This window comes from Grus americana, chromosome 7 (assembly GCF_028858705.1).
Source record: "Grus americana isolate bGruAme1 chromosome 7, bGruAme1.mat, whole genome shotgun sequence".
NCBI lineage: Eukaryota > Metazoa > Chordata > Aves > Gruiformes > Gruidae > Grus > Grus americana.
The window spans coordinates 15,516,969-15,544,416 of NC_072858.1; the positions used below are offsets into that span (position 1 = coordinate 15,516,969).

A 27,448-nucleotide genomic window follows, 5' to 3' on the forward strand; every position below is an offset into this window, starting at 1 on the left:
ATTTTTTTTTCCTCCCCTCATAAGCACTTTAATGTGTGTTCGCAGCCCGGCTGATCCCCACAGCCATGGAAATATTAGGTTGACGGATGTGGTCTGTCGCCAGTGCTCCCTCAACGGGTCTGCCTGTCAGCTCGCCGATGATGACATTAACACGGGAAGAAAGTGATGACAAATGCCCGTTATCAGGGAACGAGGCCTGTGACAAATCGCACGGCGCCTCGCGAGCAGCCCCATTACGCTGTAATAAAAAAAGATGGATGGCTCAGCGCACCGGGGCCCCGCGCTAATGCGATTTCGCCTGGTCTCTCCGGGTTCTAATTAAGGCAGAAAACGGAGAACGAACAGGAGTCCCCGGTGCCCGGCCCCCGCCTGGCCCCCCCTCAAACACCCTGCAGTGATGGGCACTCGCCCTCGGGGACGGTGTCCCTCCGGCCGCCCCAGTGCCCCAGCCCCTTGGAGAGGGGTTTTGGTGGGGATGCAGACAAACAAGAGGTGCAGATGTCTGGGGGGAGCTTGTGGTAGGGGTGGGGATTGGGGGGGACCTCCCAGCCTGTGCCTGCCCATCCTGCCTCTGCCGGGTGGGCTCAAGGCTCCTCCATCCAGGGCGAAGGGAGGAGGGGAGGACATGGCCACCGTCAAGCACGTCACTCACAGACAAATGTCACCTCCACCATCTGCTGCAGCGTGTGGGGCGGGGGGGAGTGCCGTGTGGCGGAGAGGGGCAGGGACAGCATCACCCCAGGAGGATGCTCAGCCACTGTGGAGCGGGGATGCCAACACCGGCCATGGAGTCCTGTGGGGACAGAAAGGGGATGACCATTGGGGAGGATGCTGAACAGGGCATGAGGGGTCCCTGGGATGCTCATGAGAAGCAGCGACCTGTTTTGGGACAGGGGTGGGGTAAGGCAGCTGCAGGGGGGGGCAGTCAGAGCTGTCTGTACCCACTGAGCACACCGATGCTGTCCCCTTGGTGGCAAGGAGATGGCCACAGCTGCCAGCGAGGGTGGGAGATGGCTACATCCAGCACTCACTTCGGCAAAGGGGCTGTAAGCCCCACCCCCCCGTTCTGTGGGGTGCACAGTGAGGATGAACACCCCACAGCTCCAGGATGGGGTGCCTGGGCTGTGGACACAGGCGCTTCTCCTGACAGACCCCACACTACTGCCACCCACCCGCTGCAGCTGGGTGCCCCCACACCCACCCAGCTGCCTGCACACCCCTCACTCCTTCCCACCACCCTAGCAAGGAGGTAGGTCTGGTCTCACTCCCCACCTCTGCGCACCCTGCATCCTCAGCCCCCTTGGGTGTTTTCAGTGGGGTGCAGGGGAAGGAGATGTGCAAGCAGCAACTCATTATTCCCTGTCCTCTCCTCGGAGACCTGAAGAGCATCCACAGATGTGGACAGACTTGCAGGACATCTCAGTGGGCTGCAGATACCCCCACCAGCACCTTGTGTCCAGGTGCCCGGAGAGGAGCAGTTGCGCTGCCATCAGGGTCTCTCCACATGGCTGGATCCGTCCCTGCTGGCACCTCGCAGACATGGTGGGATGCCACACTGGTGGGGTTTTTCCATCGTCTCCACTTGTAGGGAAGGTCCGGGCACCCCCCAGCCCTCACCAGACCTGGTGTGGGTGATGCCAAGGGGATGCAGCCCCTGCACCCCACAGGACAGCACAGAGCAGCCGTCTCCTGCTGCGGGTTACGGCTGGATCCAGCATGTGTTATTTACCTGATTCTCAGACTCTCAATTTCTTTTGCTTTGCTGAGTGCATCCCTACAACTCCAGGCAGGACACAGCAAGGCACAGGGAGTGGGTAGCACGGGGACCTGCCAGGGGACATCACTGTCCGTGGGCAATGGAGAAGGAGGCTTGGATGCAGGCTGGTCCCTGCCTGGACACTGCGTTGTGCTGCTCTGACCATGCTTTTGAAAGTATTTTTTCTTCTCAGTGCAGAGGTGAGTTTCTTCTGGAGGGATCTGTGAGTGATCCCTGTTATGTCCTGGGGGATTTATTGCTCATTTCAGGGAGTTTTTTAAAGCTCCTACTTATTTATGGCTCCCCATGCCCCTTCCACACTGTCCAGGCCTTAAAAAGTTGTTTGACAAACTTGAAATATTGCTGGAGCAAAACTGATCCCAAATGGCAACCGTTTTCAGTGGGAGCATTCCAGCTCTGTAGTAAAAGCTGCTAATCTGGAGCTGGACTCACCTATCTGGACTCATCAGCTTTTACATCCCAGATCTAATTTTAGTCCTGTTCAGAGTGAGAGCTGAGCAATATTTTCCAACAGCTTCCTCTGAATGAAGCTCAGCCTCTGATGCTGTCTAGCAGCATAGATTTAACCTGCTCTCCTGAAGCTAGCGGCCAAAAGAAAGACAGAGGCCGTGGAAATGATTTCAAACAAATCACCTTTGCTGAGGGCTGGCTGGGAATGCACCGAGCTCCTGCTGCTGCAGCGGGTTCAAGCCGGGGGAACGTGCTTCCCCAGCTGGGCTGAGCTCTGCATGCTGCACCTCTCAGTGCCCAGGGCTCAAGGGTGGTACAAGCCACAAGCCGCTATCGCCTGAATCTGGCGTAGCCCTAAGAAAGACTCTATAAAATATATTAAAATCACCCTCACAATGTTGCAAAATGACCCCATTGGATCACGTGAAGGATGTGATAAATATCTTGGGGAGGGGTTGCTGGCAAGGACGTGAGCTTTCACTGCAGCCTTGCAAAGTTAGTACTCCTTGGATGAGAAAACGGGAACCGAAATGTGTGTTATCAGTTGGAAAGCACAGCAAGTGTCGGTCCACACATTGGTGAACCCCTCAGCTTGCAAACAGTAGCAGGAAGCCTGGTGGGACCGTGACAGACCCATTGCATCTGTAGGACAGCCAGGCAGTGCCAGGAGAGGCTCACCAAGCCCTGCGTGTCTGGCCACGAGGGTGGCAGCCAGCGCACCCCAGCCCTTGGCAATATTGCCCACCAACAATGAGCCCTTCCCGCTGCAGGCAGGCAGGTATTGCTCTCCGGGGAAAAATCCTAATGGCTTACACAGATATGGGTTGCCATGTTCTCATCCTTCCCCAGCAGAAAGCAAAGGCAGGGTGTCAGCAAGGCTGTGTCACATATGCAACATCAACCTGAAATCTGGGCAAGACCAGTGGAATTGAACTCCACTCAACAGCAGTACAAACATTTGCAAAAAAACCTGGCCCCAGCCCTGCCTGGGAGGTGATGTTAGGGGAGAGGTTTTTGCAGACATCTCATGGGGATGCAGTTTTCACCCCTGGGTCTGTCTCAGCCTCAGGGCCCTGCTCTGGGATCACATGTGCCACCCTGTGGGTGAGTCCTCAGCCAAACCAGCACATGCTGCGTGGAAAACTCACTGTAGAGAGAGCCTCTCCTGGAAAAACAGAGCCAAATCTGGAGAATCAGGAAACTGGTCAAGCAGTGAGCTCCTGCAGTGCAGCTGAGGGCTGGGAGCCCTCTGAGCAATGGGACCATGGTCAGGTTTGTTCCCAGTTTCCCCTCCACTGCCTTGGCAAAGATGTGCTCCTGCCAGGGCAGGGAAACTCCAGCCCAGGACACACCAATGACATTAGCCATGGCACTGCCACCCCTGGGGGACATTCGGGTCCTGCCCAAGCACAGCAAGGGAATCATTGCATTGTGCAAACACTCTGCAGAGCTTCAGGAGTCAGAAACCTTATTCTTATGCTCATCCTTTTTTAAAAAAAAAAAATGTTCTCTTTTATCACCAGGCAGTGGAGATCTCTCGGTGTGCAGCCAGGAGCAGGGCAGGAGGTTTTTTTTATAGCATCCCCAAGGGCTCCCCCCAACCCACTCAGACCACCTAGACTGGCAGGTCAGGCTGGCATCATTCCAGGACGGGAAGCAGCTGCTTGGTGGGTACGTGAATATCCAGGTTTACAGCTGTGCTGAGGTCCTACCTCAGCAGTTGCTGCAGGCAGGGATTGGGGTGACAGCTGATATAGCTGTCCCCAAAACTCAGCTCCCATAGTCTGGCTGGTTGCTGGGCTGGTTATCCAATCCAGCTAGGAAAACAAACAGGGCTTATTGCTGAAACACATGGAGAATATGCTGTGATGGGGGTGAGTGACCCAGGGCCCATGTGCACTGGGGTGGGCGGTCTGGGACCTGGAGGGACACATGTCCCATGGAGGAGGGCAGGAAGAGTGTAACCCCCATAGGAGATTTCTGCACCCCAGGGCTCATAGATCAAGCAGGAGATGGGGGCAACAGACCATGGGGGACGCTTCAGGACACTGACCGTTGCATCGCTCTCTGCTGTACCTGTGCCAGGTCCTCCTGGTCCCTCATCCCAGTGAGTCCTGGGCAGGGGCTGGGCTCAGACACCTGGTGCCCTCCCTGGCTTTGCTGTTAATGTTCATGAAGCCATCAGTCCGTGAGTGCCTCAGTTTCCCCCCAACAAGGAGCCAGCCTTCCAGGCTTGAAGCTGTTGACCCAGGGTCCCCTGTGGGTAAAACAGGAGGAAAACATGGTCAGGAGGAGCCCTCAGGAGAGGGGACGGGGATAGGGTGGAGGAGGACAGGACGGGAGCTATGTCTGCTCCAGCCCTGGCTGCTCCTGGCTGTGGGTAGTTGGTGCTGTTGCAAGCAGAGCCTCGGCAGCACCCTTCTGCCCTGCATCTCCCCCTCCCCGGCCCCCCACCAGCCACTTCACTTTTGCTGTAGCATTGCTGACCTGCCATTAGTTATAATGCCTGAGCCAAAGTAGGAGGTCAGCGCAGGCTGGCCCGGACATAAATCAGCTCCCTATGGGCAAGGAGGCTGGGGGACAGCAGTGACAGGCACTGGCCACATGCTGCAGGACCCCCCGCCTCAGCCCTGGGATGCTGCCCAGGTATGGAGACCTTACCCTGCCTTGCGTCCAGCCAGGCTCCCCAGGAACCATGCTGTACCCCGGGGTCCTCGGGGTGATGGGAAGCACTGTGTCACCCGCCTCAGCTGGTTGCAGGGAGGACGAGGGACACGGTGGGGTCCAGCCAGGGAGAAGTTGTACGGGCCCCCCAGAATGAAGCAGGGGGACTGAGCCCCTAAAAACCTAGAGGGGGGTATGGAGGATCAGCTCAGGAGGTGTCTGCAGCAGAGCTGGGCACCCACAGGGGTGATGTGTCTGGACCAGGGTCAGAGGGGTGGCACCGCGGGACTGAGGGGACAGTCTGCAGACTGGGGGCATCTCCGCTGCCCTGCTGGGGGGCAGTCTGGGTGGAGGGGGAGGTATCCCACCAAAATGGGGCTGCCTGAGCTGCCCGCCCAAAGGGCCCCAGCACAGGCCCGAGCTGCCTGCAGCCTGCCCATTGCTGCCGATACCCAGTCCTCCAGCTCCCTCTGCTGCCTGCGAGGATGGCGGCTGCCCGAGCCCGCCGCATCGGGGCTGGAACGGCCGGGAGCAGCTTCTCGGTCGGCCGGGGTCCCCAGTAAGGTCCTCACCCACGGGTGACAGGGCGGCTGCACCAGCATTTCCCCCCCCCCCCCCGCCATCCCGGTCTGCTGCCCCGGAGGAGGCGTGCGGGCAGGGGATGGTCCCAGCAAGCTGCGGGCGACATGGGGCACCCAGCCCTGAGCAGCCCTCGGTACAATTGGGGAGCCCGGTGGGTGGCTGCAGACCCTGGAGACCCCCAAGGAGACACAGACTGTAGCGAGAGCTCAGCCTCAGCTCTAGACACCGGAGACTCCACGCAGGGACTGCAGCTCTGAAGTCCAGCCATTTGTAAACTGCTCCTTTCAGCTTAGGTGATTTTTTTTTTTTTTTTCTCTGGGTAGAAACATGCGTCCACACACATGCGCTGTGAGTGTCAGGAGCTGTAGAGCAGCCAGTCTATTTCTTTTTAAAACTTGACATAAGCAGGTAAATTATCTCCAAGTAACACATTTACCATGAGAGGGGAAACGTCGGTGCTGCCGCTGCCACCAGAGCAGGAGTGCCTGCCTCCCATTCCCCGCAGTGACGGGGAACCTGAGTTATGGCGCTGTTGGAGAGACAGCGGGTTTGTAAATGCCTCTGTTTGTGCTGTTTTCCAGCCCGACCACAGCCTATTGATCACCAGGGCAGGAATAAAGCCAGCGAAGTGAAGCAGGAGCAGAAAAGGCAGAGGCATGCGGTCAGAGCCACGTATGGGGCTGGTGCATCCTCATGGCACGCACAGCCATGCTGTGCCAGGAGCTGGGTGCATGCAAGGATGCTCGAACCTGGCCTCCCCTGGGACCTCTGTGTCCTTTCCCTGCTGGGAGACCCCTGGTCCGAGGACACAGCCTGCATCTTTCACCCCTCAAACAAGCTGGTTTGCTTGGACCTGGACAGCAACTGCAAAAGAGTTTAAGTTAGGACCACATGGCACTACAGGGTGAAGATCCCTGTGCCAGGCTGGTACAAGCAGGGAGCCTTGTGGCACATATATTTGGTGTGAAACAAGGCTGGTTTGGGGATGAAGGCTGAGCCTTTATTTGGCCATGTCTCACAGCCACTGAATGCTATCAAGGCTCCTCAGGAACTGGGATGCTGTTTGGACCCAGTGAAAACCAGACCCTGCCCAAAGAGCAAACAGCCTCAGGAAATGCAAGAAGGAGGGAAACTGAGGCACAGAGCAGCAGTGTAGCAAGTAGAGATGTCCTGGGTTTGATCCAAGGCCTCAGTATTGGGCCCTTTTTACAACCTCAAGCACTCACTATAGCACAGCCAGTGTTGAGAGACTTATCTCAGCAACATATAAACTGCTTTGAGTGAATTTTCCCCAAGAGACAGACAAAGGAAAGGCCATTTGCCCAGTATCTGAGATGAACCTGAGCGGTCTGGGGATTCGCATCCCCCAGGCTGCAGCAGCTTTGCAGCAGCATCCCAGCTACTCACGCATGCCAGGAGCATGAAGGAGGCATCTCAGCACCATGGGACAGGGCAGACATAGGCGGGGGTCATGTTGGAACAGCCCCCCTCCCTCCCAAAGCCATTTCCTCGGAAGGGGGGGGACATGACACGGCTATTCCAGGCACATGAGCTGCCCCATAAGAGCTGGTGTGCTTTAGGCATGTGGTTGCTGCCCCCGCGAGCCCTGCACAGAGCCAGGCTGCTTCATGCCAAGGTTAGGGATGGCCAAGGGGCTGTGTCGGATCAGGGCACTCAGCTCATGAGATCTTACCTGCCAGTCACAGGCAGGTTGTTTCCCATAGTGCAGGAAGGGAAACTGAGGCAGGGAGGGTCGCTGGGACTTGTGGAGCAGGGGACAATGGCAGTGGCCCTGTCCTGGCTGCACCATCCCTGCTAAGCCATAGGGAAAGTCACTTGTCTACCAAGCATGAGGCCCCTGTGCAGACCACCCCATGGGATATCATGGGGGGACAATCCCAGGGTGCCCCAGAGGGCACTGGCTCCAGGCTTTGCTCCTCCAGGCACAGGCTCATGCTGCCCACCAGCCCCTGCTGTGGACTCCACCACAGGACATGGCACAGCATCCTGCCACATATCCATGCCACGTTCCTATCAGGACAGCCCTGCCTTCACCTGAGTGGATCTTCTTCCAGCCAGAGACCAGTGGTGCTGGAAACAGAGACTGCTATGCTGAATGGTGATGTTGGGACCTGGTGCATCCCCTGCTGCATCCCTTGCTCCTGCTGCCCACCAGCTGTCCAGGCAGGGCTCTCATTCTGCATCCTCCAACCCTGCGGATGCCCTGCAGGGAGCTCTGCCCCCCTGCCAAACCAGCCCTGCCTGCACCCCAGCAGCCCTCCCCTTGCACTCCACACCACACCGACATCGCCCCGGCCATCAATAGCACTTGGTTAATTAATTTGATGGGAACAGCAGGGACCGCACTTTGCATTTAGTGAACTTCTGAGAACTTCCAACCTCATCTTCATAATTGGCCTCATAAATTTGAGGAAAGAGAGAAATCAGCAAAGCCAGAGGAGTGCGGGAGGCGGGAGAGGCCCTGCATGCAGGAGGGCGGGCAGGCGCGTGAGAAGTGACTCTATTTGGTGTCCTTATTTAATTTTATTGCACAGATCCATCTTCACCCGCCCCCTCCCTGCCTAGCCCTCTCTCTCCCGCTCTCCCTGCTGGGTTCACCTAATCATGATAAATTCATATTCATTTCCCTGCCTGCTCCGGCGGGGGGAGCAGCTCCCTTACATTCACCCAGCCATGCTGCCATTAGCAAATATTTACTCATGAATACAAAGTGCCAGTGTTAGAAGCCAAACCACCCCCTCTGCACCTCTTTTTCCCCAGTCCCAGCACCCTCCCATCCCTGCATGAGGACAAGCACGACAGCTAAGGATGGGTGTCCTCCCGGCAGGGTGGGAAGAGCTGCCTAACGTTCAGCACTGCAGTGACTTGGCCCAGGCTTTTTCTTCCTTTTACCCTGATGTGCAGAGACACGCTTGATGAGGGGGGCAGGAATTGCCTGAGGCCCCAGTCTAGACCCACCTTGGAGGTGCAGGGAGCAGGGGGTGGGAGCAAGGGGCTCTGCTGTAGGAGCTGAGCCTCCGTCCTGGCTCCCCGACTTTCCACTTAGTCTCTAAGTGCTGCTGCGTTTGGGTTTATTTTTAATTTTCAGGATGATCAGACTCACAGCCAGGGAGGGTGGGAAGGGGGTGCGCTGGGGAGAGGGAATAGCCAAAGCCCCTTCCCGGGAAGCAGGAAACAGGCAACACCTCATTAGAGATGCCTAAAACTGTCTGTGCTCACCCTGCCTGCACCCATCCTAGGGGCTCAGCACCCACCTCCTCCCAGGTACCCTGGGAGCCCCATCCCTTGTACCTCCTTTGCAAATGTGGCATCCCAGGGTTTAGAAGAGGCAGAAGCTGTGCTGGGGTAAGGGAGTGGCCAGTTCCTGCCCTGCTGTGAGGGCAAAAGAGGGGGTCTCGGAGGAGGACGTGGCCTCAGGGGATGCCAGGCTAGAGTCAGCCCCTGGCTTGGGGTCTGCAAGTGACTGGGAGGGTGGAGGGCAGGATTAGGGGCACAAGGAAGAGACTGTGTGGGGCAGCTCTGTCCCCTCCATCCAGGGCAGGAGGCACTGCCTAGCCCAGGGCTGACTCACAGTGGACAGCACAGTCCAGCTCCTCGTGTTTCTCCCCTTGTACCAAGACAATGGAGAAACGGGAGCCTCCAGTATCCAGAAATGTCATCTCCAGCTGCTCTGGCTGAGCTTGGTCGTGCTTCTTCGCCTCCTGTCCCTTTGCATCTGCCACAGCTGCACCCCAGGGAGATGACCCCCATCCATCCTTAGCCCTCCTGGCTGCAGCTGGCCACAGGAGGGCCCTCTGCCCCCTCCAAAGCTCCTGGGCAGGGATTTGTGGGGTAGGAGCGGACAGACAGACATCAGATCCCTTCTGTCACAGAGCTGGGGGACTGGCAGGACTTGTCCCCCAGCAGCCTCCACATGACATGCATGCACTAGGGCCACCCTCTCTGCCATTTCCCAGGGGGCTGGGTGAAGTCCTGCTACTGAGCAGCCCAGGCCCCACACCCACCGTCTGGCCTCCCTGCCCCCTCCAAGTAAAAGCAGCACAACAGCAGGGCCAGGGCTTTGACATGCTGCTGCAGCACCCCTTTGGCACCAGGGTGTGAATCGTGTCCCTGGAGAGGGGGGATGACAAAGGGGAAGGAGCTGGGGGCCAGCAGTGCCACATGTCCCCCACCTCCAGCAATGTCCCCAGCACGTGGCCCTGGTGAGAGGGGCAGCCCCAGCCCTCCAGGAACAGCTCATCCCAGCACCCAGAGATAGAGGCAAACCTGTGTTCATCAAGGGGCCAAGGTGAGGAGCTCCATACCCTGCCCCAGCCCAGGCAGAAATAGACTTGTGCCCACGGCTGCCAGCTATAAGGCTCTAGGAAAGATCCTCCAGGATCATCCTAGCAGCACTGCAGGGAGAGGAAGCCCCATCCAGCTTCCCTTTGGGGCAGGACTATCACCAGCTGTAGATGAGGCCAGCTGTGGCCCTGCCCAGCCAAGCCTAGATGTCCACAAGGATGGAGACTCCATCTTCTCTGGGGCTGGTCCCAGGGCTGCACAGCCCTCCTGGGGAGAGAGCACTCCCCCTAGGCCTCACTCCTCTTTGCCCCTAGAGACCCCAGCCCAGTCCTCGCTAGTTCTGCCCAGCCTCTGCCCACCCCAGCAGCCTCTGGCCCTTGCCAGCTTCTCCATCTCCCTTTTGAGCCAGTGTTTCTTTCTGCTCATCTCCATGTGCTCCCTGGGCTTCCAGGCTGTTCAGATTCCCCTTGGAAAATCAAAGCATTTCCATGCTCAGGAGACTGAGCTGTGTTCCAGGCACTAGAACAGGAGACACAGCAGCAGCCAACTCCCACATACCCTACTCTTTGATGAAATACAGAAAAGCTGACGGCAATCCCTTCCAGACTCCACACACAAAGTGACAGTTCAGCCCAAGGCTCAGAGCTCAGGAATTGCTCCTTTCTCTGGGCATGGCCAGCCCCAGCTCAGCCATGCTGCCAGAGGGATGCCAGGACAAAGCCAGGTCCCGCTCTGCCATGGGAGGATGGTGGCCAGCAACTCCCTGCCCTGAGAGCCAGAAGTGGTGATCCAGCAGTGTGAAGGTCTCCACTGCCTTCTCCCTGCCCGTACTGAACACAGGGAGACAGGCCAGCACAGGAGGGGCTCCTGGTCAGCCAGAGGGAACAGTACCAACGATTGCAGGGCAGACAGCAAAAAGACAGAGATGTGAAGGAAAAAGAGAGAAGGGATTTATTATACTTCAAATTTCAAAGCACCAAGACATGTCAGAAGACATTCATTTCCATCAGGTGTTCAGTAGAAAGGCTGGGCTGACAAATAACACTGTTGGGGGTCAAGGCCTCCCCAGCAAACACCCCAGCCCCACTACCGGTGCCCAGCAGACACAGCTGATGCTGCAGCAGGAAACTCTGCAAACCCACCAGGGTTAACTCTCTTGTGCCTACCCTGGCAGCAAACACGCAGCCTGTCACTGCATGTGACAAAGACATGGCAGAATGCAGAGCAGGGGTGGCCAGGTCCCCCACAAGACAAGGGAGTGAGAGGCCAGGCCAGGCCCAGAGACTGGCCAAAGGGAGCCCTGGGGTCCTGGCACAGAAACGCCCACCACGGCCTTCCTGCCAGCCAATGCCACAGAGCAGCACCTCCGCCAGGAAGAACCACTGCAACACCCACAACACAAACAGAACACTGCAAGTCTCTGGGACATTCATCGCCAGAATATAAAAATAGTTGAGGTTTCCTGAGCAATAAAATTCAATCACATGGAATTGACGGGGTAGCATTTTGTATACTCAAATACACACACACACACTCTCTGATCAAAGACCAGATGTCTCCACGGTTTCCACACATACAAAGGGAAAGCTTTGCTTCGCCCAAATTAGAACTAAACTATCTCCTTGTGTTTCTCTGCCTCCAAACCTCCCATGCACACACACAGCCCTGCACGGTTACATTCAGTGCCATTACATTCAAACCCTTCTCAGCTCCCCTGAGATGTGAGGGGATCACAGCTCTGCACCAATTTTCTCTCCCAGAGATTTTGGGGTGTCTGTGCACAGACACAGAGGAAGACACATCCCACTTCCCCCATTCCCAAGCACTGGGAGGGACTGGATCACAAGGCTCTGCAGCCCAGCCTTCTGAAGCTTCCCCAGGGAGAGCCAGGCCAGGGTAGCTGCTGGGCAGCAAGCCCTTTTGGTTAGTCAGGGGCTGCCTGTGGCATCAGGCAGTGCTTCCAGCCCGCGGCCTCTGCTGGGTGAAGCCACAGAGCTCTGCCAGCAGCAAGGCCCTGCACTTGCGAGGAGCCCCAGTTTGCTGGGATATGTTCCCCAGTCTGCAGTCACCACAGAGCAGCACTGGGGAAACCAGCACCCTTCAAAACAGCAGCACAGCAATGGGCCCAGGGTGCTGGATGACAACCAGGTGTCACCAGTCCCGTTCTGAGGGCTCCCGGTAAGGCAGCCCCAGCTGAATGAAGACATCTCTCTCAGTGGGAGTGGGCAGAGTATGGCCAGACATCACCTTGACACCTCCAGGGCCTCGCACCACGGCTGAGCTGAGGGCATGCTCCGAGAGGCTCATGCCCTTGGTCTTGGCCAGGGCCCGCATGGAGCGGTTGAAGTGAGCTGAGCCGGTGAAGTAGAGCAGGGCACAGGCAAACTCACTGTAAGGCACCACAATGATGTCAAGTCGGCGGTGACGTCGGGCTGGCCCGGGGAGGCGGCACACTCCCAGGTACTTCTTCTGATCACCGTTGTCCTCCTGACTCACCAGGTCGTCCGTTAGGAAGCCTGGGAAGAGGGAACAGGCAGAGAGGAGCTGAATGGCAGAGACTGACACCCCCAGCCCGAACTCCTCACTGTCCAGACAGCAGCTGAGGTGTCTCATAATGTGCTGTGGGACCCCAAGGGCAACCCAGCCTCAGCCCTGACAGCCTCATGCAGACAGAGGAAGCCATGCTGAGCTGCAGCAACGCTCCCTCCTTAACACTGGCTGCAGAGCTGCCACTGGAGCAGGGCCAGGACCAGTACTCTAAGGACTTAGAAGATGTCCTCTCCTTGGGAAAAGCGACCATCCGCCCTTCAATGAATGCCATTCACCTCACTGCCTCCTCAGTTTGGCCATGCTAAGAACAGCTCTGAGCACCATGTGCCGGTCCCCAGCCCTCTTACCGCTCCTGTGGAGGCTGTCAAGCAGCTTGCTGAACACCCCACGGTGAGACTGCCCATCTGGGTGAGTGACCAGCACATCCACGTCTCCACAGGTGGGCTTCCCCCGACGGTAGGAGCCACATGCCACACACACGAGCCCAGGCTTCAGGGCCAGGGCAGCTTGTCTGACCTCCAAGAAGAGAAAGAGGGATGAGGAGTCAGAGACCAGTCTCTTAATGCCCTTTCCATCAAGGCAGCAAAGGATCTTTGGGCCTGCCTTGTGGCCTGTCCTGCATCTCCAGGGTCTCCATAAGGAGCAGACACTTGGCAGGCATGGCAAACTGCCCCACCAAGGAGGCTGGCCATGTCAGGAGCCACATGAGCTGGGGTGGCCTCCACCCAGTCCTGCAAACGCCCAGCATGCAGCTACACAATACAGTGATCTACCATGGTGCTACCATCAGTCATCAGCTGTTGGGGGCACTGGACTGGAGCTGGGTTGGGACAAGCAGGAAGATGCAGCAATGCTGAGGGGGAAAAGTATGGTACAACCTTTCAGAGCCTTTGATTTCTGAGACGGCAGGACAGAAGAGGTTTTTCAGCTCTCCTGTGGGCCTGGAGGACAAAGCTCACCAGCTCTGCCCACAAAGAGAATCAGTTCAACACAAGATGGTCACAAATTCTGTTTCAAAAGCAGAGATGGGCTCACGGACAGTCTCCCCAGCAGGACCCAAGACAGCAGAAAATCTGCAAGTGTCCCTTGAAGTGCACTCCTGCCAGGAGCTCTGCCTTTGCAGGAGAGCTGGGCTTTGTGACCCAGAAAACCCACAAATGTCCCAGCATTTTAGACCAAACAGGTGCCAACATGCTGCTGCCACCAATCAGACACACATAATCAGAACTTCCCCTAATGCAGTCACCTCCAGGCTGGATGGACCCCAGCTCCTGTTGTGTGCAGACAGTGCTAATTCTGATGGCTTCATTCATTAAATGCTTAAGAAAGGTTCCTAGGTCCTTGGGCAGGAGTATTCTTGGTCTGATTATGCCAATCATCCTGCTGGCAGCAAATAATCAGGAGCTCAGCAATTCCCAGTGACGAGGCCATCACAGAGGCTGGGGTTCAGGAAGGCAGTGTCCATGCCCACAGCCCCTTGTCACACTTGGGGATCATCCTTCATTAGCACGAGATAAACCCATTAACCTTTGCCCCAGAGGTGCTCCAAGAAGCCACAGGCCTTTCTCATGCGGAGCAAGCCCTCCTCTGGTGTCCTTGCCCCCCTTCTGGCTTTAAATGAAGATTTCTAGAAAACTCCCAGCTCCACCCGAGAGCCTAAAAGCTCTTCAGATCTCACTGTGACAGGCAGCACAGACAGTGACTAATCCCTCATTCTCTCTCCTGGGCCTGGATCAGAGGTGTGTGCGTGTGTATGGAGGGGAGTGCAGTAATCCCATCAAGATAACAATAGACCCACCCCCAAGAGCCAGCTCCTCGACCCAGCCTGCCTGGGAAAGGGACCACTCACCACCAAAATGGCTAATCCGGCACACAGGACTGACACCCCAGCAGGAGCCTGGCAGGAGTATTCTTCGTGGCTAGGCTCCGTGGCAGAGTGACAGAGTCACGCTAGCTGCTGCTTCCATGGTGATTGGAGAGCACAGGGGTAGCAATGATGGTGTCCCCCCCAAGCTCTCTGCTCACATTAGGGTACACTTGCTCAGCAGCCCATAATCCTGGAGTGCCACAGCATAGCAGAACAAGCAGCACCCATCTGCAACCTGAATTCCCTTCACTTTCAGCAAGGATATCCACGCTTAGTCTCCCTGCTGACAACTAGCTCCCAGGGTGCTCACAGCTGTCTTTGGAGAAGCAGCACCAGGGAGGCAGCTCAGGGGCCTTAGCTGAAGGCAGCCACCTCAGAGATGAGAGGCAGGAAAAAGGAGCAGGAAACCTGCTCATCCCACCATCCCACATGCAGCCTTTTTCAAAGCAGTGTGTAGAACTGACACCTGTGAAATTCTCCTTGCCAGGCACTCAAACTGAACCTTCCTACGGTGCAAAGCAGGTGCCTGGTGTGCCTGTGCCCAAAAAGGGTCCCTCAACCACTGACCCTGCTCAGAGGAGAGGCTGAAGAGCTCAGCTATAACAGCGAGGGACATTCCCACAGCACGCACACTCCTGTCAGGTCCCAGCAGGTACCCCACTCTGAGAGCCTGGGGCTGAGCTACTCACGGTCTGTTCTATTTCTGCTGCTTCCTCCCGAGGCATGCGCTCCAGAAAATCCGCATAGTGCTTCAGCCCCACAGCTTGCTGGCTGGTGAGAGTTGCCTTGGTACGGATATCATCTAGTGTCCGGAAACCCTAGTACAGACCATGTGATGATATTCAAACATCTACTGAGACTTGACTTTTCAAATACTTTCAACCAAGATTTGGGGAGACTGTATTTAATCTGTCTCAAGTCCAGACCAGTCACAGCTTCTGAGATCACATGTAGAGACCACTTAGGGCCTGGTGCCTAAAACTAGGTATTTAGGCAATCCCACCACCCACACACACCTCTAATCTCCACCCGACAATGACTCTGAATCTTAGCTAAACCTGACAGAAGGCTACTGTTCTTAAGGCAGTATGTTCCTACAGCTTGAGGGAAAACAAGTGATGCAGGTAAAGGAACAACACATGGCATATCCTAATGAGGGAAAGCCTACAGTGTGAGCACAACCATATTTTTAAGAATCCAGTCACAAACCAAACACTACAGGAAACCAGGCTTCATTAGCTCTACGCTCAGGAAACAAATTGTATTTAAAGAAGGAACCCACCCAGCAGCCTGGGTTGCTCATGTTGGCACAATTACTTTAACCTCATTTTTACAACTGCCAGACAAGGTGGACGGCTGCTCTGACAGCTACAGGAGCCAGTCAGGCCAACAGACCAGCAACTGGATCAGGAGCTCTCATGAACAAGGAGTCACGGCTCAAACCTGGCTCTTCACAGTGTCATTGCAGTGAATGGATGAGCTCCAAGCAACAATGCTAACGGGGTAGTGTGTCCTCCACTCCTCCTATTGCACATCTCTGTTGCCTGTCCGCCACCCAAACTGAAGTCTCAGCTGGGGGCATTCCATTCTCCCCAAACACACCCACGATGGGACCTAGCCTCACAGCTCCTCCTATAAAACCAGACTCAAATCCCATCTGTGGATATTGGCAATTAGAAACTATTTGTGAAAGTAATTCTGCTACACTCAGAAGCAGTCTTCAAACCCTAGTCTGAGAACCTCATGTGTAAGGCACTAAACTTACCTGCTGGTACCACAGCTGAGCTGTCTTGACCCCTGCTCCCCAGATGTTGGAAAACAACTCCAGCACAGGCACGCTCTCACTGATGTGATCCAGCTTGCGCAGATGCCCAGTATCCAAGATCTCCAGGATCTTCTCTGCCATTCGCTTCCCAATCCCAGGGATCTTACAGGCTTCCTAGCAAGAAACCAGAGTTGCTACTGAAAAGTGAAGGCTACAGACAAACTGGGGAGCTGCTACCCACTCAGAGCCTGGTTAGCCATTTGATCAGTGATTGCTAAGTGGCAGGACTAGTTCTGACTGCTGCTTTCTTCTGTAGGCCAGGCTTACATAGGCTACATTGATTCAAAGCCAAGTGGAAAAGGACAAGCATGCAGTACAGAACTGAAACACTAACACACTGAATGGCTGGACTGTCACAGCCAATCAGGCCTAGATCCAGGCAGTTTGATATATCATCTCCAACGGTGGCAGTTGCTGATGCTTAAGAGGAAGGTGAAAATGTCCCTGCATTGAGCCTGGAGAAGGCATTTATATATCATGGATGCTCAGATCTGGCCCTAAAGACTCAGACTCCCCTTTTCTGCTCATCTGAAAACACCGCAGCTGGCCAATAAATACAACTCATATTTGCTACACAACTTCCATTGAAACCCTCCAACAGGAGGGAATCGCCAAGGCCTGAATATAAGCTATTACACGTATGGAAAGAGAAAGGAATCTGGCTCATAATAGAGCTAGGATGCTGGGTCTATCTCCCTACACCACCATCCTGGGAAGGTGTTTTACCTGGTAGGAGGTGACTGGTTTGTGGTAGCTCTTGAGTGCATTGATGGCTTTGGAGTAGCCCAGAGCTCTCCACTTGTCCCCCTGGACAGAATAGGCCTTTCCCAGCACTTCCAGCTTCTCTGTGATGTACTGGTTGTGATTCTCCTTCTTGCTGTTGGAGGAATGGGCACAAACCCACTTGCTGGCAGGCTGGGTCACTGCGGAAGAGCTGTCACTGGTCTCCTCTGACGATTTCACAGGGTAGCGGCCAGAAATCAATGCTTCCAGATCTCCCTGGGTGACACTAGCATCTTCTCCTTCACTGTCTTCATCATCAGAGACTTTCTTTAGGGAGAGGTAGAAAAGCAGCCATGTGAGAATAAGTGCATGCCTCACATATGTCCCCATGGCACAGGCTGCTCCTGAGAGTAGGAAGTCAGAGCACTAAGAAACCTCCAGGGCATGCAGTGCTCCAATTGCCATCTCTGGAAGCTGTTGGTTATATGCACACCATAGCTCTTCATGCCTCAAGCTACACATGCACCCCTTGAAGCTACACGCACATCTCACAAAGCACAAGAGACTAGAGACTGCAGTCCACCTGCGATCCAAGCACACACGCACCTCCTACAGCCAAGCCCATGAGATCTAACTGAGGTAAGACATCGGTTAAGTGAGCAACTGCTGCCAGCAGCATGGTATGACAATGCTGAAATCCCTCGCTGGAGGGGCTCCTGGCTCCCTGCTCCCACCTTTCACTGGTCTAGTGGCTGCATAGGCACATCTCTCACTTTCAGACTCTGCACCTTCCACCCCATGATGCAGATGGCAGGAGATAGGCACTGAACTCTCTTTTCACGTTACAGACACAAAATCTTTACAGGGTAGTAAATTACAACCCCCTCATTTTCCCCATGGCTATCTGCAAGAGAAAAGGGGGAGGAAGGAATGACACAAAGGACTCCACATTCCTCAGTGACAGAAGAGAGAACCAATGTATACATTTGCTGATACCCTCAGCATTAGGATGCCTCTGTGTGGACTTAAGAAACAATGAGCCTTGGCTTCAGGTAACGAACAAAAGGGGATAGAAGTGGGAAGCCGCACAGAAGCTTTGTAGACTGCGTTACTCACTGGGGTCCCCCCCTCTCTCCTGATGTATAAACACAGGAGTCCACAAAGATCCAAGAGCTCCTGTACTGTGGAAGTAACCCTGAATAGCACAGGGCTGTTTGTGATCAGTGCAGCAATTACACATGGCACACAAGTCCTGTTACAAGTTTCTGCAGAGCATCAGCCTAAGTCAGAGCCATATCCTTACAACCTCTGGTTCTGCTGGCTAAGGAGGTGTGGATTCAAAATTCCTGCAAAATACAGCACTGAAGTCTTTAGGAAGAAGAGGCAGGATGTTTCCCTTTTGTAATCTTGTTTTATAACTCTGAAAATGGGGTCAGACTGAGGACTTGATAGACTAAAGCAGTTTTATTCGTCTTGAAATGCAACTCCCTTAAGACGTTGTTCCCTCTAAGGGCAGCAAAGCCTCAGAGTGTACAGATTGGTTAGTAAGCTTTTAAGAAAGCATTTAAGGAGCATGTTATCCAAGCACGATGCAAACAGCTCTGCAGCTGGAGCATGCAATTCTCATCCTCTCAGCCAGCAATGCCACACAGGTAAAACAACACATAAACCCCTGACTCTCTACGCTTCGCCAACAAAGCCGATGGACTCTTTACAACCATACGCACAAAAACAACTAGTCCCATTAGCTTCTGTGATACTCCAGGATCCTACAGCAACTGGGAGAGACCAAGATATGCATGGTTTGTCTGGAGCACAGCACAGGAGCCAGGATAGCAGTGGAAGCCCAGTAGCTGAGGAAATACACCACTTGAGAGGGAGGCAGGCAGCCTAGGGTAACAGTCCCAGGGTTCAGCCAGTGAGTAATTGGCACCGCTTGCAAAGGCTGCCTTGCAGAAAACTACTGCATCCGCATGCCAGTCACACAGTGGTTGCTACAGTCTGACTGGTAACAGGGTTTCCTCACAGGAGTTTACATCCAAAAAACGCAGAACTCCTAGAGCAGCCCCTGTTCAGTATGAAACACTGGCACACTTATCTCCTAGAGAAAAAAACATCCACCCAAGCTAGAAAATACTCTGTGCTTAAATGGAGGGTACTTCTAAGCTGAGATTTCAGCTTTCCTGTTGTAGCTGGGTCTTAAAAGTGGTTGGTACTGTCTTTAAAGCATATCCTGTTCTCTTCTCCTCCCTAAACTGACGAGGGATTTTACTGAAGTGTCTACAAATATTGCTTTTGTGCACAGCCTAACAGGAAATATCATTGCTTGAGGGGATTTAGAAGGAAAAAACCGCAATGAGGCTTCAGACTCGTAGCAGCTGTCTGACCACTCTGCAGAAAGCAGGGCAGATACCACAGGATCTGTAACAGTACAAAAGATCCTTTCGTCCACTAAGTATGAGATTTGTTAATAACGACTGCCATTACATTAGTTACAAGAAACGGCAAAGATGAGGTAACTGCAAAGACGATGCAGTGAAGCAGCAGCCAACTCCATCTATAGCACACTGGATAGTAAGTCTGGGGAGAAAAGATCCTCCCCTACACATATTCAAGAGAAAGCCTAAAACAAAGGAACCCTCAGTAGGCTGCCAGTTAAGGAGTTACTACAGAGTTTTGTGAAACAAAATTTAGGAGCTGCTGCTCTAAGAGGTCTGGGGTAACTTTACTACAGATAGATTTGAATGATGCCAATGTCCCAAAAAAATTCAGCAAACTTGAGTAAAAATACAGAGAAAGGAAAGAAAGCTAACAGCAGGTCAGAGAGGCTGGCTCACAGTAGAGGTCACTAATAACCCAACACAGATATTTTAAGCACACCACCACAATCATTGGAGTGGCAACCTGATCCACTGCACATGTGTCTGAACGGGGTGTTTGCCAAGGAGTGGAGAGTGGGTCAGTAAGGCTCAGGCAGGAACATGGGATGAAATATCAGAGACAGCTTCCTGAAAGGGAGATATTCGCAGCCAGGGAATATTCCTCAAAAGGACGCAGGGGAAACATGATCACCAGAGCGAGCCTTGGCCTGATCAGAGCATCACGACTGCTTCAGCTGGAAATGTTCTGATGGGGACAGGAATTTAAGGGGTGTTGTTTCTACTTTTAACACCTAAAAGGGACAAAGAGAAGCACTAACCATGTCCACAGCCTGAGTCTGCCAGCACCAACCCACTGAAACATCCAAATGCCTTCCCTTTGCTGAGAAAATCTGGCTTTGTATCCCTGCAGGGATGCCCCTACCCAGAAAAGCAGCATGCAGGATCTGTTCACAAGGAGAAGGGCCTGTGCAGGAAGCCTCACCTGAGCCAGCTGCTGCTGTCCAAGGGTGCCCAGGTCTCGCTGTGAGGAATCCTCCACCTGTGCTTCAGTATTTGTTTTCACTGCTCCCTCCTCTGCTGGGGGCTGGATCTCTTCACTGCCCAGGACCTCCTGCTGCTGCTGCTCTTTTTGCAGTTCTCCCTCCTCCAGGTACCTGCCATGGATCAGATGCCTTAGTACAGAGGAGGACTTCTCAGTCCCCAGCAGTTTGACTGAGAAATCCTTCTGCATGTTTTGGGATGGAGCAAACAACCCATAAGAATTGTACTCTCTTAGATCACAATTACTCTGGTTTTGGCTCAGTTCCCCAATTTCCATCCACCTCACTGACCTGCAACTTCTATCTACCTCACTCAGACTCTTTCTCCAAAACTTTGCCAAAACATTTTGATCCTAACCTGTGACTGCCTGCTGCTCCATTCCTTATTTCCTCTTGTGCCTAGTTGTCAATTCTCTCTCTACTTTTCATCTGCAACAAGTAAGAAACAGCATTTAATCCTCAGCATTCTTAAAAGAAATCTCCTTGTTATCACTGATGGATTAGGAAACGGTGCCTTTAGCACCTGTAGCAAGTGACAGGACTCCTGTTAGCACTTCTGGGCTTTATTCCATGTTTTCTTACCCCACAGAATGGCAACTGGTCACAAAATGTCACAGTCTGTATGGGGAAAAGTGACTTTAAGTCATACCCACAGGAGCTGCAAGGAGTTGCAGTCTGAGATTTTGAGCAGAGGTCAAATTTTAGTCTTTTTCAGTTTAGCATAGAAGTGCTGTAGGGAGGAATGACAGTGTGGCGTTTGCATACCTGTGAGGGATAAAGACACCATAGCCGGCAGTACTCAGAAGCTTTTGGTCTCTAATGCAAGCACTTAGCCAGGATGCCTTCACTAGCTGCAACCCTGAAGGTAGCTTGGTTAATTTAAGGAGCCGAAAGGCCCGATCACAGTCCATGTCTTCAGCCACAATGACGTGTGTCACCTCTGAGGAGAGCCGGTGGTGTACAACACCCCCATTCTGGACAATCTGCTTGTGAAAGATCTCTGCCCTGGCTTGGCCGATGCCAGCTTGCAACACGTAGGCGGCGACTGGTTTCAGCCACTCTGCTGAGGAAAACACAGGGGCAGGAGCTCAGTGACAAGAGAAACAGCATCCCAAACCAACGGGGCTATGTATCTCACATAGGATGTGATGGCATCAACAGTGGCAGGCAGTCTTTGGGGGCCACCAGCTGGACACACCAAAGCAAGCTGGCCATCATCTCTACAGAAAACACACTCAGGGGCCAGAAGAAGCCTTTGAGGGAACAGCACCTCCAGTTAACAAGCTGGGGTAGAATATTGTATTCCACATCGTGGGCACACAGGACTTACCCTCAGGTATCTCTGTTCCTTCCTCTTTTGGGATCTTTGGAGGGACGCTTTTCCCCGAGTCATCCCTCACCTTCTTCCTCTTGGGAAAGGCTTTGACAATCCCTCGTGGCTCCATAGGCCTGGTGGGATGTTTAGCTGCAATTGCTGAATGCCAATAAGAAAGAGGGAGGTTGCTGAGAACAGTGTTATGCAATCACAATAACTTAAAATTCACTCATTTTGCTCACTGCCTTTGTTGGAGTTCTTTTTTTGTTATTACCTTCCAAAAATGCTTGCCCTGAGGGAGGCGCCTGGAAACAACAACTGCTGCCCACAAGGTCAGAAAAATCAAAGTTAGAAACCACCAAAAAGCCACTTAAGATGACCCTGCTTGAATACCTTAGAACCACTAAAGAGTTCCTATAATAAAAAGTATTCAGCTACTTTAACATTTTGGAGCTCCCTCCTGCCCAGCCAACAGAAGCAACTTTATTTCTCAGATATTTCTTAAGCACTGTCCTAGTTTCAGCTGGGATAGAGTTAATTTTCTTACTAGCAGCTGGCATAGTGCCATGTTTTTGATTGAGGATGAGAATAATGTTGATAACACACTAATATTTTGGTTGCCGCTAAGCAATTGGGGACTTTTCAGCTTCTCATACAAAAAGGCAGGGGGTGTCTGAGAAGCTGAGAGGGGGCACAGCCAGGACACCTGACCTAAACTGACAAAAGGCATATTCCATACAATACAACGGCATGCTCTGTATATAACCAAGGGGTTGGCCAGGAGGCAAGGCAGCTCAGGAACTAGCTGAGCATTGGTTCCAGGTGGTGAGCAATTGTGCTGTGCATCACTTGTTTTGTATATTCTATTATTATTATTGTTTTCCTTTTCTGTCCTATTAAACTGTCTTTATCTCAGCCCATGAGTTTTATCTTGTTCTTTTCAATTCTCTCCCTCATCCCACTGCGGGGGGACAGTGAGCAAACGGCTATGCGGTTGTTTTAGCTGCCTGCCAGGTTAAACCGTGACAAGCACATTCCCAAGAGGGAAACACCTCTCCTGATAGGGCTGAAACCCAGTCACAGATGAGAAGAGAGATTGATACCAAGTGTTTCATACAGCCACAGGAAGAAAACCCCCAACCCAGCTTCAGATGGAAATAGCAAATTAATAAAGATTAATTAGCCAAGTTCAATACGGGTACAACTGTAGCTTTACCATCACAAGCCTTATAAAAATAAACTTTGGAGCTTTAACTACCGGCACAGGCTACCAGGAAGTTTGTTTTTTTCTTAGCCCAAACAAACCCCGAATCACCATATATCCCAACAGCCCCTTCCACCCAGCTGGTGGAGTCAACGCCAACTTGGTCTCCTCTCTGTGCAGCACTTTATGTTTCGCTCAGAGGCTTCTCACACACAAGCCAGCACAAACCTAATAACATTAAGCCTGGAAGAGCTGAAAAGGGTCCCACCTGGCCCTGTCTTCTCCCTATGGTCACCTCCTCACCCGAGCATTAACCACAGTCCTCTGGAAGACTGACCCAGAGCTGGACTCAAGTCATTGCTTCTGTGAGGAAGAGTTCAGCTTCAGGGGAGAAGAAACCTTGCTACGTTTATAAAACTCAATTTCACAGAAACATTTTTGTTTTCAGGACATTTTGACCCAAAAAGTTCTCTGAAAACAGTAACGCTTTCTATTAGACAAAGAAAACAAACCACCCCCAAAACCCCCAAGCTTCAGGACTCAGAAGAGCGTTTTTTCCAGGTAGTATTTTAACTCATTTAAGACCAAACCCGCACACCGTACCAAGCTTGCCTTGCCAGCGTCCTCACACCACGAAGGCTTCAACGCCACCAGCCTGGCTCGCCACTGAACTAGCGGCACCCAAAGCCTCGGGGGCAGGAAACAATCCTCCTGAAACCTCACGGCTGGGCCCGAGGACCAGGGAAGGAAGACGGGAGCCCCCCCGGGCCTCGGCTTGAGAAGGGGCAGCGAGAGGGCCGAGACCCCCCCACACCAGCGGGGGAACAGCCGGAGCCCCCCGTGACCCCAGCCCGAGGAGATGAAGTGCCCCCCCAAGCCAGACGTGGCGCGGGGGCTTCCCCGCAACCGGGCGGGGGGAGCGGGCAGATGGGCCCCGGGCAGGGCCCGGCCACGGGGCCGCTCTCACCTACGGGCCGGGGCGGCGGGAAGTACTTCCGGGTAGCGGCCGGAAGTGTCCGCGTTGCCGTGGCGACGGGGCCCGGCCGCCATGGCGGTGCCGAGCTGGCTGGAGCGGCTGCGGGCTGCGAGGAAGACCGCGCTGGTGCAGGACGGTAACCGCGGCGGCGAGGGGGGGATAGCCCCCTCCTGTCCCCCGCGAAGCGTTTTGGGGTGACCCTGCAGCGAGCGGGCGGGGGTGGGAGCGCTGCCGGGGACGGCCCTGCATCCGGGACAGGGCCCCAGCAAAGGACACAAGGCCATCCACGCGGGGACACGGCCCCAGTGGGACGGGGCCCTAGACAAGGGGACAGGACCACAGGGAGTGGGACAGGGTCATACACCCAGGGATAGGTGTGCTCCTCTTTACCCTCACCACCTGCCTTGCCCCTAGGGAAGCGGAAGATCCATTACCTGTTCGAGGATGGGAAGGAGATGGCTGAAGAGTACGACATGAAGACCAGTCAGTTAATGAGTAAGTGGTGCTCTCAGCTGGCCTCCAGCAGACGTGGGTTGGGGCACGACTGCTGTGTGCATGGCAGTAGGTCTGCATTCACAGAACTGGGATGTTGAGAGGAAACTCTTGGTATGCCCCCTAAATATTCTGGGAGATAAGCATGCCTGTGGCTGAATTTTGTAGAGACATAACTATCATAACTCTGACTTCCATGGTGTAGCAGACCTTGCTTTAGCCCAGGATCTCTCCTAAAGAGCTTGTCTGTCACAACAGGCTTGGGCAAACTAAATGAGATTGCCATCTTGCATAGCCATACACTCAGCCTGTAGCATATGCTTTTTGGTGGCTTCTGCAACCACAAACAAGCAAGGTGTTGGTTATGGCTCTTGTCCAAAACCGCATCAGCTGTGGCATGGCACCTGTTGCAACCTCACCATGGCTTCAGCACCAAGTAGCAAAAAAGAGAGGCACTCAGTACAGAATTTCTGACTTCAGGAATAGGCGAGCTAACATCTCCACTCACACCAAAGTGGAAGTGACTGGAATTAAGATATGTATCTTGATATCATCTCAGTGTGCTGGGCAGCTTGGCAGTCATTTGCTGGAGTTCTTATAGAGCAGAATAATGAAAACCCTTCTTCTCCCTTTCACAGGTAGAAAATGGCGAGAGAAGAACACCCTCGGAGGCTCTGGCAAGTGGCAGGTTGAAGTGGGGGAGCCAACCTCGCCGCTTCTGGGAGCACTGGAATCCGAGCTCATAAAGGAAAGCAGCTCCAATGTACGTAAGGGTCTGCAGGCATGACTGCACCTAAAACTACTTACTCTTGTGCTTACAGCAGTAGTTGGAAGACCATAGATCACTTGCAGCCCCAAGAGACAGCCTTAACCTGCCCAGCACTCTACTGCAAATCATCCCAAAGCTGTGGGGCTGAGTAGAAAAAAGGCACAGCTTAGGTTCTTTTGGGGTCCTCACAAGATTTGTAGTTTCCTTAAGCAGAGAAACTGTACTGCAGTGTTGGCCAACTACCATTCTGACTTCTGAAAGAGTAGGCTGAAAGGAAGGCCAGTGCCACGATGAGCCAGCGGATGGAAAGCAGAGGTGATGACAGTGAAAGGCCGATGCAGGCAGTGCATAGCAGGCTGCTCATTAACATAGCATGGCCTGTTTTATCTTCACATCCCTCTAGCTTAGGGGACAGAGGTTTTAGTCTCTCACCATCTTTTCTACAGACCTGAAACACAAGCACAGCCCTGCACTGGAAATTGAGGCAGAGCCAGGACTGAATCCAGCAGGTCCCTAGCATAGGCAGAGCTCAGCATTCAGTTGCCTCAAAGAGGGGGCTTGGTTTCCCTGTAACCCTTCCCTGCGAGACTCCCTCGCTGAACACTTTCAGCCTCCTACAAGCAGGGTAGGCAGTGCCCTGGGTAAAGGCAGAGCAGCACTAGCTCTAGAAAAGTGGTGCTTAGGCAGTTTCTTGAGTTACTCCCTAATGCTCTAGTGTGAAAGAAGAGCTACTCCCATGTGGAGCTTCTCGAGGTAGTACGGGAAGAAGGGGACAGGGAAGAGATGGCTGGAGGGGCCTTGCTAAAGGTACTTGTTTGCTGTAGCCTGTTTTCATGAGGAAGGATACCCTGACCAGCTTCCAGTGGCGGATCCGTAACCTGCCCTACCCCAAGGAGGTGTACAGCGTCTCTGTGGAGAAAGAGCAGCGCTGCTGTGTCATCCGGACCATCAACAAGAAGTCAGTAAGGACAGCACTGCCGGTGCTGATGGTCCCTGGGGGTGGGCTGGCACAGTGATTGCAGAGGGGAGCTGTCCTCTCTATCCCTCACACCTCACAGATGCATGTCTCCAGCTGTCCCAATTTCCACTCCCAACTGCCCCAGACACAGTTATGGTAGAGCCCCTCAAGCTCTGCACTGGCTTTCACAAATTTATCTTACAGTTCCAATAGCATGGTGTTTGCACTATTCTTTCCCTGTGAAATGTTTCTCCCTTAGACCTTTTGAAGCTAGAGCATCCCATCCTTTCCCCTCCAACATGATACTTTGATCTCAGAATGCACAGAGCTGCAGGATTCAACAGGTACAGCATAGTCTTGGGCACCCAGGCAGACAGATCTCCCTGCATAAATCTGTCACAGTGCTGATGATATGATCTGGAGGTAGCAAGAAAAAAAGAGGCAGACTGAATCTAGAAAGGAAGCACCACAATATTCTGCCAAAAGAAATTTGAGATGGGAGGGGGGAAAAAAGCTGTTAAGAATCATCTTATACTGTGTCAGTACATGGCCACTCTCTAGGAATGAGAGACACTGTGCTCCAAAGCACGTACAGCCTCAGTGAGGTAAGCCAGGATGAGCAGTGGTATTGGGAAGAGATAGCAAGGAGCCAGTGTTGGGAGAACAAGGGAGGATATTGGAAGATAAATGAAAGCTATTTACAAACTGGGATAATACACCAGCGTGGAAAGCTGGGCAGGCTGCTTTCTGCTTGCCTTTCCTCCCCAACGTTGCTGCAGAACAGAGAAAGATGAGATTCATGGGTAAAAATCAACCCCGGTGTTTCTCAATCTGCCCCCCGCCCTCTTTGCGCTGCTCTTTGCAGCTGGCTGTAGGTGGTGCTGTTGGCAAAGAACTGCTCCACTGACCGCTGAACGCCTTTCGGACTGCAGAACCCGCAAGTCTTCAGGCAGGGCTTTACCACATCAGAGGCCGTACAAGGGGTGTTTGAGCTCTGCACATGAGCACACCTGGACGCTAAAAAGCAGGAGAAGGCGAGGCAGGAGGAAGGGGGAAGTCTTCCCCATGAAAGCAGCGAGCAATTACAGCTCTAATACAGAAAGATGCTGGTCTGAATGCATGCAGAGGGATTCAAGGAAGAGTGGTGCTTTAGTAAAGATGAATGAGATTCCCATCAGCCACATGTGGGTAGGAGTAAGTGACCCTAAGTCCAAGCCCCTACTATCACAGACTTACCTACTTCCTAATAGTAGTGCGTATGTGGGAACTTTCTAGCCTGCATGGGAGCTGGAAGATTATAACGTACCACTCAGGCTTCACCCATGCTCTGGCTTCCAAGTTTTTTTATACCCCTCTTCAGGAAAACAGTAGATTTCCCCCACAAGCAGTCAATACCTACACATTTATAGGCTAGTGCCAGATAGTTGAAGGACCTGAAAGCAGGTCATGGCCTGCATATGAAAGTTAAGGACTTTTGGAATTAAAGCTGAAAGTTGCCTCACTGGGGACAAGAATGACTTGGCTGTCAGTAGGGAGCAGGGACAGACTCCAGCACCAGAACACTTAGTAC

The 27,448-nt window shown here is 53.5% G+C and overlaps 2 protein-coding genes across 9 annotated transcripts in view; one reads left to right on the forward strand and one right to left on the reverse strand.

The window, feature by feature from the left end:
• On the reverse strand, positions 1-23,680 carry POLL (DNA polymerase lambda). Of its 8 annotated transcripts, XR_008577826.1 has the most exons (12): positions 23,287-23,650; positions 21,495-21,638; positions 20,930-21,227; positions 20,107-20,278; positions 16,747-17,070; positions 15,961-16,134; positions 14,885-15,013; positions 12,676-12,844; positions 12,169-12,294; positions 4,304-4,484; positions 653-793; positions 7-238 (listed from the first exon to the last, which is right to left on the reverse strand). XR_008577826.1 is itself a non-coding variant. In XM_054831019.1 (11 exons), exons 2-10 carry the CDS (start codon positions 21,607-21,609, stop codon positions 4,327-4,329), a joined length of 1,665 nt encoding a protein of 554 aa, XP_054686994.1. In that variant the 5' UTR covers positions 21,610-21,638; positions 23,287-23,650; the 3' UTR covers positions 1-238; positions 4,304-4,326. The 8 variants fall into 8 exon arrangements, 7 of the variants coding, with proteins under 7 accessions (XP_054686994.1, XP_054686993.1, XP_054686992.1 ...); XM_054831019.1 differs by lacking the exon at positions 653-793 and having other exon boundaries at positions 1-238; XM_054831018.1 differs by lacking the exon at positions 653-793 and having other exon boundaries at positions 4,281-4,484.
• DPCD (deleted in primary ciliary dyskinesia homolog (mouse)) overlaps positions 23,666-27,448 on the forward strand; it is a 7,545-nt gene continuing 3,762 nt past the window's right edge. The window contains exons 1-4 of the mRNA XM_054831024.1: positions 23,666-23,795; positions 24,074-24,154; positions 24,790-24,914; positions 25,745-25,878. Coding sequence (XP_054686999.1) covers positions 23,732-23,795; positions 24,074-24,154; positions 24,790-24,914; positions 25,745-25,878 — 404 coding nt within the window. The 5' untranslated portion in view covers positions 23,666-23,731. The remainder of the gene's footprint in view (positions 23,796-24,073; positions 24,155-24,789; positions 24,915-25,744; positions 25,879-27,448) is intronic.

Excerpts from the sequence above, each read along its gene's own strand:
- POLL (XM_054831013.1), bottom strand. The coding sequence starts at position 21,609 with ATGGAGCCACGAGGGATTGTCAAAGCCTTTCCCAAGAGGAAGAAGGTG. Across the intron at positions 20,279-20,929 it reads GGTGTCTTTATCCCTCACAG|GTACCTGGAGGAGGGAGAAC; the intron begins GTATGCAAACGC and ends GATCCATGGCAG. Across the intron at positions 17,071-20,106 it reads GACAGCAGCAGCTGGCTCAG|AAAGTCTCTGATGATGAAGA; the intron begins GTGAGGCTTCCT and ends CTCTCCCTAAAG.